This window comes from Cnephaeus nilssonii (genome assembly GCF_951640355.1).
Source record: "Cnephaeus nilssonii genome assembly, chromosome: 8".
Lineage (NCBI taxonomy): Eukaryota > Metazoa > Chordata > Mammalia > Chiroptera > Vespertilionidae > Cnephaeus > Cnephaeus nilssonii.
The window spans coordinates 93,570,647-93,585,061 of NC_137079.1; the positions used below are offsets into that span (position 1 = coordinate 93,570,647).

A 14,415-nucleotide genomic window follows, 5' to 3' on the forward strand; every position below is an offset into this window, starting at 1 on the left:
GGAATTATAATAAGCAAGCAACTTGCTTTAATAAAACTAGGTTTCTGATTGCTCGACTGTAATTTAAACCCTGGATAAACATTACTTATCTAAGTTTGGTCTCCTGATAAAGTATTCACAGGATGCTTTTGCAGGCTTATGCCTACTGGAACATCTATATTTACCTTCTTCATATTGCCGCCCAGTTTGGGGTATGGTGGTTTGTTTACTCTGTTCCAATCAACAGGGACTTTAATCTTTTCATAGAGCTGGAAGATGACCAGGGCATCTGATAAGTCACTGAACAAAAAGCAAACACAAAAGAATTCTCAGATAGCTAACATTTATGAAGGGTCTATAGTGAGCTAGGCATTTCCTTATTTATTAGCTTAAGGAATATTCACAGTTTGGTAAAATTGGTGTAAACAGCTCCGTCTTTTGAGGTAAAGAAACTGACTCAGACATTGAGGCAACTTATTTGAGGTCTTCCGTAGGAAGACCTATGTCCCTTCAACTAAAACTCATTGCCTCCAGGAAAAAAAATATGGCTCTAGTAAGTAGCATAGGAGACAATCACAAACTTAACATTTATTGTTTTGCCTACTTGTGAGCAGATCATACATAGGCTGGCAACATATAGTACATTTGTCCTTTGGCTAGGTTATGATTTTGTATGAAACACATAGCCAGGTCGGTGAATGAAAGTGAGTTTCTCTTTTTCTGAACATCCAACATCTGCAGGTCAGTTTGGCCCTTCTCCCCTTTTCATCCAGGTGCACACATTTTGTGAAGAGAATTGCATATCATAGCAGTTTTTGAAATCTTGGGGATCTTTCAAGGTCTCAGAGTCCACAAACACTCTTACCTGTACAAATGATTGACTCGAGGGTTAACACCCAAGGAGTTCATCCAGTTCCTAAATGTCCGTTCTTCTCTTGTCTCACCTAAATTAATGAAGACTGGTTATCTTTCAGGCCCCTAGAAAATATGCCTTATTAACGTTTAACTAAAGAGGCTATAATAAAATCTGAAGTAGAATTTTAAAAATTAAATAAACCCTAATGGATTTGGATGAGGTTGCTATTCTGTGTTAATTTTTCCATAGACCATGTAAGCTAGAGAACTAATGTGTGAGGTAGACACATTTGACATTTGAGTTGAGATAGGGGAGAGAATAGTATGGGCTAAATTTGGAAGGAGAGGAATTTGAGCTTCACCTTCTAGAACTGATAAAATCTGGTTAATGAAGATTAAAGGGAAGAGGATTTAAGGATGTGGGAGGGGTGGGATTAGGAGATAGAGTAAATATGAACCCAAAGGGAGTGATAGACAAGGTCTTATTAAAACCATTAGGAACTGTTTTTTTGGGATCTGTGTTCAGTGCATGGAGATAATGCTGTCCAGTGGCTGGAACCAGAATCAGGGATATTTGTGTGTTAGGTAGCAGATTTGGGTTGATATATTGGACAATCTTTATGGTTCTTTTTTATATTACTATAATAAATTCTTGAGCAAGGCCGAGATATAATGAAAACAGAATTGTGAGGTGTCTGACAGCAGTGTGTAGAATTTCTGGAAGGCAATATACATTTAAATTAAATTAAACATGCAGAGGGGATAGTGTTTGACACTAGCACATCCAAGTGCTTGAATGGAGGAATAGGCCCCCCAAGACCTATTGAAATAGTTGGTATGTGATTTAATAAAAGTCTAAAAGAGCAGAAAAGAAAAATAATGATCAAAAAGCCATTCTATAGGAAGAATTATTAGTATTTGCTGATTCAATACATTTAAAGGTGAGGAAGATATTAAGATAGAACTGATGGATTTGGTAATTAAAGAAAAAAATGGTAAGGTTAATGGAAATGGAGACTTTCTGAAGGAAGCGGGTGGGAGGAGGGTAGAATAGAAAGACAGTGGTGTATGTGTGTGGGAGAAATGATCAATTCTGCTTTGTAAATGCTGAATCTCAAGTGATAGTGAAGGATACAAAGGCGAATGTTCTAGAGGCAGCTGGAAATGGGTGATTAGAGGCTTGATATATATACATGGAGTCAGCAAAATGCATGGACCAATGACCACAATTTATCAAATGATACAAATGCATCAGTGTTGGAATACAAATTAATTTTGCATTCGTAGCTAGAGTAAAGCATTGTGGAAAAATGATCAACCAATATGTTAAACCTGGACTTCCTTTCTTTGGTGATAGTTATTTAATATTAACTTTGTTTTGATTTTCCTGTCTTAATATTGAGACTAACTCATGATGGGAAAAAAAAAATAAACATCTCTGGCACTGTTACCTGTTAGAAACTGAGTAACACTATATGCTTCTTTGTTCACATTTAGGGAATTAACTCCCAAACTATAATTGTCAGGGATTCTGCCTCAAAATATGGTTGTGTGCCTCCCATAACCCAAAGCAAAGAAACAAAACAAAAACCTCAGTAAGCACCCCCTAGAATAGTTAAAAAAACATTTTTAGATGATGAGTGGCTGCAATTTCTTGCCTCTAGGAATTAACACTCAGTCCCTTAAGTACACAATTAGATTTTTGGAAGTTAGGATTTATTTCATCTGATAATTAAGTTCATTATCTTGCCTAAAACAATTCTGATAATGGATAAAGCCTTTGTATTATGGATGTGATGTAATAATATTTGATTTTTCTTGCTTTGCTGTAATTGATTGGATTAATCTATTTTATTCCCTTTGTTATGTATCAGAGAATTCATAACCTGTTTGGGTTTTATATTTGCTTAGGAGGTGATTTTGAATTGCCTAGAATTGAGAATGATTTTTTAAACTCTCAGTCAACTGGCTTTCAGTTACCTTCAAGAGCCCCCCAGTCTATGTCCTGGTTCTCTGGTTTGTGCAGGGCAGGGTATCTGTTAAAGAGGTTGGCAATGAAAGCCAAGTTCAACTTGGGGTTCCCTCGGACAACATCTGTGGCTGTGACAAACTGCCGGCAGCCCAGCCTCTCTGCCTGCTGCAACATGCATTCTGCCCTCTGGATGTCATCCTTCTCCTGCAACGAAAAAATCAAGGCTGGGTCAAGGCTCTCCATGCACAAAGTAGACATGGATAACAGAAAAAGAAATGGAATCTTACCATTTAGTGGTTAGTGAGTAAACCTTTAGTGTTTAACCTCAAATAGACACTCAATAACAGCATATTATTATTTATATTCTCCTGAACCGAAATCTGAAAAATCACAAATAAAAGGAATCTTGGGAGTTAAGTAATTGAGTCCTCTCATCTCTATACAGGACCATTTCAGATGAATGATTGGCTGTCCTGTTTTTTAAAACATTCAGTAGACACCTGCCCAGAAGGCGCAGGGAGGCTAACACCAGTGGGACTTCCTACACGGACACCATCGCTGACTGCTGAGTGAAGCAAAAGCTAGCAGGACCCCAAGCGCCTGCAGCTGACACCTGTGGGACCAGCTCTGGAGGGAAGGGAGTATAGCTCAGAACAGGGACAATCAAGGTGAGAGACTCAGGGCAGACCCAGCCTCTGGGCAAAGGAGTTCCTGACCACTGGACCACTAGGGGCTTCAACCTCTTGGACCTCAATCAGGTTGCCCAGGACCATAAGAAAACATGACCCATATATATGCTGTCCACAAGAGACCTACCTCAGAACAAAATACACTCAGAATGAGAATGAAGGGATGGAAAATATATATTCCATGCAGGAAAAAAAAAAAAGCTGGAGTAGCAAGACTCATATCTGACAAATTAGACCTCATAACAAAGGCCTTAACAAGAGACAAAGAAGGTCACTTTGTAATACCAAAGGGAATGACTCAAGAAAATATAACCCTTATAAACATATGCACCCAATATAGGAGTACCCAAGTTCATTAAAAAAACCCAAAAAACTATTGATGGACTTTAAGGGAGAAATCAACAGCAATACAGTCATAGTAGACTTTGTGTGTGTGTGTGTGTGTGTGTGTGTGTGTGTGTGTGTGTGTGTGTGTTATAGTAGACTTTAACACCCACAGGCTGCACTGGATAGATCTTCCAAGACAAAAAAATAACAAGGAAGCAGAGGCCTTAGATCAGATGGACCTAACTGATATTTACAGAACAGTTCAACACAAGCAACAGATCAGACATCCTTCTCAAGTGCACATGGAACATTCTCAAAGATAAACCACATGTTAGGGCACAAAACAAGTCTCTACTAATTCAAGAAGATTGATATGATACCAAGAATCTTCTCAGATAACAATGGCATGAAGTTAGACATCAACTACAATAAAAAAAACTCAAATACATGGAGGTTAAATAGCATGTTATTAAACAATTAATGGATTACCAATGAGATCAAGCAAGAAATTAAAAACTTCCTGGAGACAAATGAAAATAAACATATAACCCCCCAAAACCTATGGGACATGGCGAAAGCAGTGTTGAGAGGGAAGTTCATATTACTACAAGTAACTCAAGAAACAAGAAAAAAGGACTAATAAACTATCTAACCTTACAACTAAATGAATTATAAAGAGAACAGAAAGAAAAGCCCAGAGGAAGTAAAAGAAAGGAAACAATAAAGAAAAGAGTAGAAATAATTGATATAGAGACTTAAAAGATAGTAAAAAATATCAATAAATCCAAGAGCTTGTTCTTTGAAAAGATAAACAAGATTGATGAAACCCTAGCCAGACTCCTCAAGAAGCAAAGAGAGAGGATCCAAATAAGTAAAATCAGAAATGAAAGAGGTGATATAACAATGGACACCACAGAAATATAAAAGATTGCTAGCAAATACTATGAACAACTATATGCCAGCAAACTAGATAACCTGGGTGAAATGGACAAATTCCTAGGAACATACAATCTTCCACAACTAAATCAGGAAGAATCAGAAAACCTGAGTAGGCCAATAACAACTAATGAAATTAAAACAGTAATGAAAAAACTTCCAGTAAACAAAAGTCCTGAACTGGGTGAATTTACAGATGAATTTTACCAAACATTCAAAGAAGAACTAACACCTACCTTCCTCAAAATATCCCCCAAAAAAATCCAAGAAGAAGGAACACTTCCAAGCTCTTGTTAAAAGGCCAGCATTATCCTAATTTCAAAACCATATAAGGATAATACAAAGAAAGAAAATTACAGGCCAATATTCCTGATGAACACAGATGTTAAAATCCTCAAAAAAATATTAGCAAATCGGATCAAGCAAGACATTAAAAAGATCATACATTATAATCAAGTGGGATTTATTGCAGGGATACAACGCTGGTATAATATTCACAAATCAATAAATGTGATACATCACATAAACAAATCCTATTATATAAAAACCCAGGGCCCGTAATGTCCAAAATGATCGAAGGCTTGACCCACTGGAAGTCAATACTGCAGTCAGTGCTGGGTTGCCGTGGTGACCCAGCACTGACTGCCTCCAGTGCAGGTGTGGAGACCCAGCACTGACTGCTGAGGGGGCTGGATCAGGCCCAGAGAGAGGCCTAAAGAGAGAGGCAGGGTCTGACCCACAGTCTCCATGGCAGCTGTTGATCAGCTGTTTCCTCTCTTTCTCTCTGGGCTTTGCCAGCAGGAGCGCCTCTGTTTCTCTCTGGGCCTCCATGGGGGCTGCTAATCAGCCCGCCTCTCTGATAAGGCCCAGAGATAGGCCTGGAGATGCTGACTGGCATAGAAACTGACCAATCAGAACCAAATCTGTGTGAACTGTGAGGAGCCAATAGCTGCCTAGGAGGCAGAGTTTTTGATGCTGACTGGCATAGAAACTGACCAATCAGAACCAAATTGGCTGGCAGGGAAGGGCAGGAGAGGGCAGTTAGGGGTAATCAGGCAGGCAGAGGCAGTTAGGGGCAATCAGGCCAGGAGGAGAGAGCAGTTGGGGGCGAGATCAGGCTAGCAGGGGAGGGCAGTTAGGGGCAATCAGGCAGGCAGGCAGAGGCAGTTAGGGGTGATCAGGCAGGCAGGCAGGTGAGTGGTTAGGAGCCAGCAGTCCCAGATTGTGAAGGGGGTGTCCAACTGCTGGTTTAGGCCCAATCCCACAGGGGTCAGATATCCCCCAAAGGGTCTCCGATTGGAGAGGGTGCAGGCTGGGCTGAGGGAACCCCCAGATATCCCCCAAAGGGTCTCCGATTGGAGAGGGTGCAGGCTGGGCTGAGGGAACCCCCAGATATCCCCCAAAGGGTCTCCAATTGGAGAGGGTGCAGGCTGGGCTGAGGGAACCCCCACTCCATGCACACATTTTGTGCACTGGGCCACTAGTTAAAAGATAAAAACCACATGATCATATCAATAGATGCAGAAAAGGCATTTGATAAAATCCAGCACCTATTTTTGATAAAAATTCTCAGTATAGTGGGAATAGAGGGGTCATACCTCAACATAATAAAGGCCATATATGACAAACCTACAATCAACATCATACTCAATGGACAAAAACCTAAAGTGTTTCTCTTAAGAACAAGACCAAGACAGACATGTCTGCTTTCACCACTCTTATTCAACAGTACTGGAAGTTGTAGCCACAGCAATCAGATAAGAAAAAGAAATAAAAGGCATCCAAATTGGAAAGAAGGAAGAAAAACTGTCATTATTTGCAGTTTACATGATGGTGTACAAAGAAACCCCTAAAGACTCTACCAGGAAATTGCTAGACTTAATAAATGAATTAGGTAAGGTAGCAGGATACAAAATCAACACCCAGAAATCAATGGCATTTCTATACACCAATAATGAACTCTGAAAGAGAAACTAAAAAAGCAATCCCATTTACCTTGTAACAAAAAAGATAAGGTACCTAGGAATAAACTTAACCAACGGGTAAAAGACCTGTACTTGGAAAACTATAGGACATTAAAAAAAGAAATAGAGGAAGATACAAGCAAAAGAAAGCATATACCATATTCATGGATTGGGAGAATTAACATCATTAAAATGTCTATACCCAAAGCAATCTAAAGATTCAATGCAATTCTTATTAAAATACTAATGGCATATTTTACAGAGCTAGAAAAAATACTCCAAAAATTTATATGGAACCATAAAAGACCGAGAATAGATGCAGCAAGCTTGAGAAAGAAGAGCGAAGTAGGAGGGATCACAATACCGATAGCAAACTATACTACAAAGCCATTACAACCAAAACAGCCTGGTATAGGTTGGCATAAGAACGGGTATATAGTCCAATGGATCAGAAGAGACCCCAGAAATTGATCCATACCATGCGGTCAATTAATATTTGACAAAGGAGGCAAGGACACACAATGGAGTAAAGACAGTCTCTTCAACAAATGGTGCTGGGAAAACTGCACAGACACATGCAAAAAGATGAAACTAGACCACCAACTTACACCATAAACAAGAATAAACTCAAGTGGATAAAAGACTTAAATATAAGACATGAAACCATAATAATATTAGAGGAGAACATAGGCAGTAAAATCTCAGACATCTCATATAGCAATATGTTTATGGCTACATCTCTTAGGGCAAAGGAAACAAAGGAGAAAATAAACAAATGGGACTGCATCTAAAGAAAAAGCTTCTGCACAGCAAAAGAAACCATCAACAAAAGGAAAAGGGAGCCCACAGTATGGGAGAACATATTTGCCAATGATACATCTGATAAGGGGTTAATGTCCAAAATATATAAAGTACTCATACAAATCAACAAAATGAAGGTAAACAATCCAATTAAAAAATGGGCAGAAGATCTGAATAGACATTTTTTCCAAAGAGGACATACAAATGGCCAAGAGACATATGAAAAAATGCTCAAAGTCACTAATCATCAGAGAAATGCAAATTAAAATTACAATGAGATAACACCTCACACCTTTCAGAATGGCTATCATAAAAAAAAATCAACACATAACAAGTGCTGGTGAGGATGTGGAGAAATGGGAACACTAGTTCACTGCTGGTGGGAATGCAGATTGGTGCAGCCACTGTGGAAGACAGTATGGCATTTCCTCAAAAAATTAAAAGTGGAACTCCCATTTGACCCAGTGATCCTACTTCTCAGAATCTATCCTAAAAACCTCAAAACACCAACCAGAAAGGATATATGCACCCCTATGTTCATAGCAGCGTAATTTACCATAGCTAAGATTTGGAAACAGTCCAAGTGCCCATCAGCAGATGAGTGGATAAAAAAAAGCTGTGGTTCATTTACACTATGGAATACTATGCAGCTGTAAAAAGAGGGATCTCCTACCCTTTGGGACAGCATGGATGGACCTGAAAAATATTATGCTAAGTGAAATAAGCCAATTTGAGAAAGACAAATATCACATGATCTCACTTATTTGTGGAATTTAATGAACAAAATGAATTGACAACAAAATAAGACCCAAAGCTTGGAAAAGACTGACATACTTTGATGTGGCATTGGGGGGATGAGAAGAGATAACCAAAAAACTTATATACTTACTAGAGGCCCAGTGCACAAAAATTTGTGCACTGGGGGGGTGTCCCCTCAGCCTGGCCTGTGCCCTCTTGCAGTCCGGGATCCCTCAGGGAATGTCCAACTGACTGCTTAGGCCTACTCCCCAGGGGATCAGGCCTAGGCTGGCAGTCAGGCATCCCTCTGGTGGCCCGGAAGCCCTCAGGGAATGTTTGACTAACAGCTTAGGCCCGCTCCCCCTGTGGAAGTGGGCCTAAGCCGTTAGTTGGACATCCTTAGCACTGCTGTCAAGGTGGGAGAGGCTCCCGCCACCACTGCTGCACTGGCCAGCCATGAGCCGGCTTCTGGCTGAGCAGCGCTCCCCCTGTGGAAGTGCACTGACCACCAGGGAGCAGCTCCTGCCTTGAGCATCTGCCCCCTGGTGGTCAGTGCATGTCATAGCAACTGGTCATTCCCAGTTGTTCTGCCGTTAGGGTCAATTTGCATATTACCTTTTATGATATAGGCTATGCATAGCCCATGGACATGGGCAATAGGGTGGTGAAGTCTTGTGGGGGGTTGGGGCTGGGAGGAGGGGCTAAACGGGAAGATGGGAGGAAATGGGATATATTTGTAATACTATCAACAAAGAAAATATATTTTAAAAAAATATTCAGTAGATTCTATAACTTATTAAGTGGATTTAATTATTTTCAGCCATTAAGCTTACTTTTTATTATTTCTTATACAAGCCATAAGATTTTGTCTACCAAAAATGTTTATTTATTAAGTAATACATTATATTCTTATTTTTAGTTCATCAAAGATATTTATATCTGCCATTAAAAATGTCTGACTAGTATAACTGCATTTCCCACACTGAGATGGTATACATGCAACTTAAACAAAATAAACATGATAAGTTATTTAAGCTACATATTGTCATTAATAAATATATAATATCAATTTGGCTTTTGCAGACTTCAGACTGAGAACCACTCACTGAACATATTAAAAGTCTATTCAGCCCTACCCGGTTTGACTGGGTGGATAAAACATTGGCCTGCCGACTGAAGGGTCCCAGGTTCAATTCCAATCAAGGGCACATGTCAGGGTTGTGGGCTCAATCCCCAGTGCGGGGCATGCAGGAGGCAGCCAATCATTTATGTTTCTATCTCTCTCTCCCTTTCCTTTCCTCTCTGAAAACAATAAAAAATATATATTTAGAAAGTTTATTCATATAATTTTAGAGAATCTCCTGTCATTTGTAAGCAGACTCCTATTAGAAGACTCTCGTTGAATTATGCTCCACTGTCCTTAAAGCTCTTAAGAGTCTATGAAAACATCAATTTTCAGAAAACAGAACTTCAAACTAGAATTACTTCTTAATATGATGCTTTACTAGATAACACTAGATACATTATACATTTCATGAGCTTTACTTCTCATTCAGGAATGAGTTGACTTTAATATTAACTCATTGGGTTGAAGTCCAATAATATTAATTGAGGCACAAAAATGGGTAAGATGATTTCTCAAGATCAATATTACAATGGTGGCAGAACTAAAGTTTTGACATTCAGACTCATGCTATGCCCAGTGTTTTTAAGAATGCTCAAACCAGTCACTTCTAAGAATTCACAGGATCCTGCCCAGCCTTTTCCTCCCATTACCCTTAGTGATGTAGTGAGGGAGGGCTGTAGCTGGGTGATTTTGGAGCCACCCTTAGGTTTAAATTCTTGCTGTATCAGGCACTGGGCTCTGTGGCATGAGAGGATTATTAGCTTCTCTGACCTCCAGTTTTCTCAACAATAAAGCAGTTTAACACTTACCGCAGTGATGTTTGTAAGGATTAGAGGCTGTATATGCAATATGCCTTGTACAGTTCCTGGCACATTGGAGGAACTCAACAAGAAGGGATTCCTTTTTTATAAAGTTATTGCTAGAGGAAAAGGGCCCCAGACTTGGACCAAATTACTTAAAAAAATCTGTCATATGATCTTAATTAATCCTTCTGATCAGTTTTCATCACTAAAGTGAGAATTTATTTATTTGTATAAATATTTCATCTATTTCCAGAAATAATACTCAAGAACCTAAATATGGAAATAATACTTCTTGGTACTGTGGAGCCTACTAAATGACAGGAAATATGCAGAAGTGCCTAGTATGGTGTATGGCACTTAATTGGCATTAGTTTCTTTCCTTCCTTAATATTTATTTCCAGGTTACATTTCCCACAATTATTACCCAGAACTGTTAACAGTTTTTAAAGGCTTTAAACAGAGATGTCCCCTCATGCAACCCCAGAGTCAGGTTGTACAGGTCAATGGGACCCCAATGAAAAGGCAGCATTGTGTTCTCTAAACAGAGCTTGGAACATGGCCTTACCCTTAGTCCTGACATGTCAATCACAACAGCAGGAATTCCTTCTTCATCTCCTTTTGGAGCAACCTGTTCCAGCAGGTGGTAGTATGCTTTTGAGTCCTGTGAGCAATTAAGAAATTACAATTTTAAATTACATACTTAGTACAATGATTTCCCAAAAGCAAATATTTTTCATTTCTTATTCAAACTATCATTCAAGAATACAACTTAATTAACAAAGCTGGAAACATTCACTAATTTGAATTCTCTATTTGTCTGTTTACATACTATATTTGCTTTTATTTTTTACAATGAGTATAACATTAAAAGTATAGGGCATACACAAAGGGAAACCCAAAGATGTAAATACTATTCCTTTGACCTTAAGGGAGAAAAATAATTCATGAACATGTATTCAACTCATTGGGTTGAAGTCTAATAATATTAATTGAGGCACAAAAAATGGGTAAGATGATTTCTCAAGATCAATATTAAAATGGTGGCAAAACTAAAGTTTTGACATTCAGACGCAGGAAAAAATACAGGACAATATATATACAGGAAAGTATATATACCTTTATATTGCTGAAGTCAGTCAGCTAAAGTTTAATTTTTAAAAAGTGACAGGAAAAGGAAGCAGAAGCTTAAAAAAGAGTTTACAAATACATTTAAATAGATAATAAGCAAAAGAAGAATATTTTAAACAAGCAGTTTTTATGTAAAAGGAGAGATATTGAGATTACAAGTTAATTTAATTTTTATCCAGAAATTAGAAAAAAATGGTTAAGCTTAGTTATAGAAGATTGTATGTAGATAGTGAATTATTATGTTTTCTTAGATTCTGGGAATATGCTTATTGACAAAAAGCATATTTCTCAGAATTGTAGTCTTAAAATTATAGATGTACTGTATTCTCATTCAATGAAAGCATGCAGAGTTTCAGGTAATTTATTTAAACCATTTAAAGAGATTTTTATTTCTCTTAAACACTGAAAAATTAGATGTTGTTATGTTTTTTGTTGTTTTGTTTTTGAAACTGGATAGGGCCTGGGGAGAGCGGGCGTATGTGTGCTCACCACCTGTGACATTAGAAAGATGAGAACAAGAGAATGCCAGCTATTGATGTTGCACCTGTGGAAACTGAATTTCATCTCTTTTCTTTCTGCTTTCCCCTCCTCTTAATTTTCACTGCAGCTATTTTAAAGCCAGTGAAAGTTCCATGCAGGTGCTAGGCATGAATAAAATCTGCCTACCACATGTTACATCTGTTTAGCTTTGCTAAGAATCAACTTATTTCATCTGATCCTAAGAAACCTGTTTCGCTCACTCTAGTGCAGAGGTAGGAAACCTTTTTTTCTGCCAAGGGCCATTTGGATATTTATAACATCATTCACAGGCCAGACAAAAGTATCAACTTAAAAATTAGCCTGCTCTATTTGGTCAAACATTTCATGAACTCACTCCTAATGCCTTGGCAGGGCCAGACCAAATGATTTCGTGGGCCTTATGCAGCCCGCCGGCTGGATGTTGTTGTTAATTATTGCTAGAGGAAAGGGCCCCAGAATGCAGTGGAGCGTTCTCCCCACCTCTGCTGACTTGGTGTGATTTAAGGGCATCTCACAGTTGCCTGTTGCTCAGACATACATGTCACAGCACTGCCTTGGTTGGGATGCGGCTGCTTCTGAGAACAGGCACGCTACTATGTAAGCGCTCAGGTTGCCAGTTCCCATCTCTTATAGATACTTCCCAAGTCCAAAATGGTTATTATTCGGAAGAACACAGCCTCTCAGTGATGGGAAAGCAGGTGAATTTATGGCTTAGCTTACACAGCCTAATTTTGGCTGAAAAGCTTGAAAATGTTGGCTGAAACAACTGCAAAGCTTAACTGTTTGAGTACAAAGGGAGATAATGCTTTCCAGCTTCTGTTCAATCCCAGTTAGGTTGGCGGTGCTAGAAGACTGTTAATACCCAATGAAAGTGGTGTCGTTAAAAAAATGAATTTGCATTATTAGCTTAGGTCCTAAGGAATGGGGAACTCTACATCCTAGAAGCTTCAGTCTAACTGGCACCAGGCCTGGCAGGCCCTGAGTTCTAAAAGCCAGGAGTCCACAGCAGGAGAAAGCTGTCACCTAAAGAATTACCAACCTGACCCTGGCTGGTTTGGCTCAGTGGACAGAGCGTCAGCCTGCAGACCAAAGGGCCGGAGTTTGATTCCAGTCAAGGGTGTGTACCTTGGCTGCAGGCTCCTCCCTGGCCCGGGCCCTGGTCAGGACGGGTGCAGGAGGCAACCAATCAATGTGTTTCTCTAACATCCATGTTTCTCTCTGTTTTTCCCTCTCCTACTCTCTCTAAAAGATCAATGGAAAAATATCCTTGGGTGAGAATTAACAACAACAAAAAAGTATTATCAGCCTGAGTTGACTCCTGGTGAGCCATGTGACCTTTCCTCTGACTCTCTTTGGAGAAAATCTCTTTAAGTTTTAAGAAAGTGGAGACTGAAGTGTTTTTTGTATGTTGCATCCAGCATCTCACATCACTTGCTCCTTGGGACTGCCTTCTGATGTTCCTTTCTCCCACTTAAGCTCTTTCTATGGATCCAACTGCCATCAATGCCAGCAGCTTTTCCCCTTCCCTTTGACATGGAACTTTGCACAAAATTGAAAACCACAGTGCATGCTTCCCTCAGCCTTGCCCCTTTGGGATTTTTGTTGTAGGACCGATTATGCCTTCTGCACACTCTGGGGTAAATTCTCATTGCAGACAGTTTCCAGAATCATTATCTTTTAAAAATCACTGATGCATACAAAGGAAAACCTTTCAAGAAATTCACAACTTGTTTTCTTTGAGAGGCAGTATAGTATGGCAGTCAAGTACGGGAACCTTGAATGCCAACTGCTGGATTTAAATCCTGACCCTACCCCCGGCTGTGTGAACTTGAACAAGTCACGTAACTTCTCTTTACTTCTGTTTCCTTATCTGTAAAATGAAGAAATAATAATCCTTATCTCAAAGGTTTGCTGTGAGGATTAATGAGTCAATAAATATATAAAGCAGTTAGAACAGTGCCTGGTATACAGTAGACACTATGTGTGCTGGTATTAATATAATTAGAAGAATCCTCATTTAATTTTTTAAAAGGAATCCTGACCTGATAGTCTCATTTATAAAATCAGAAAAGACATTACAGTCCTCCACATACTTCACAAGCAGTCTTATCTCTTGCCCTTTTTCTACCTCTTCCTCATCCCTCTACTTCCTGATATTGAAACTCTAAGAAAGACCCATCACCTTTTGTTGCTGTGCAGTTGCTAGACTTCAGACAGATCTGTGTGTGGCCCAGCACTTGGACTTGAGAACAGCAAGCCTTCCAAAACAGCACCAGCCACTCTCGAACTAACCCCAGAATCTAAAGAGTTGGGGCCCATTGTCTTGATTTTTACTCCATTAACACCCAAACTCCCTTCACTGCTGCAGTCAATCATGTTCAAGTTACACTTCTCCTACCTTGATGTCAGTACTGAAGTTGCTGACTTTGCTGCAGCCTGCGTTTTCCAGGTGGTAATTAGCCCATCTCAGCAGGAGCTCCTCAGGGGAGAGTTTCATCAAGTCCTCCAGACTCTCCCCTTCTCTCAGAAGAGCAATCAGAACTGAGGACGCACAAAAGCAGAAGTAAAATGAATACAG

The 14,415-nt window shown here is 39.4% G+C and overlaps 1 protein-coding gene across 1 annotated transcript in view; it reads right to left on the reverse strand.

Annotated features, from left to right (window-relative positions):
- Positions 1-14,415, reverse strand: part of LCP1 (lymphocyte cytosolic protein 1) — a 65,563-nt gene that overhangs the window by 18,899 nt on the left and 32,249 nt on the right. The window contains exons 8-12 of the mRNA XM_079779078.1: positions 14,236-14,378; positions 10,756-10,851; positions 2,815-3,010; positions 845-923; positions 165-279 (exon numbers count right to left, since the gene is read on the reverse strand). Of these exons, the coding sequence (XP_079635204.1) occupies positions 165-279; positions 845-923; positions 2,815-3,010; positions 10,756-10,851; positions 14,236-14,378 (629 nt within the window). The remainder of the gene's footprint in view (positions 1-164; positions 280-844; positions 924-2,814; positions 3,011-10,755; positions 10,852-14,235; positions 14,379-14,415) is intronic.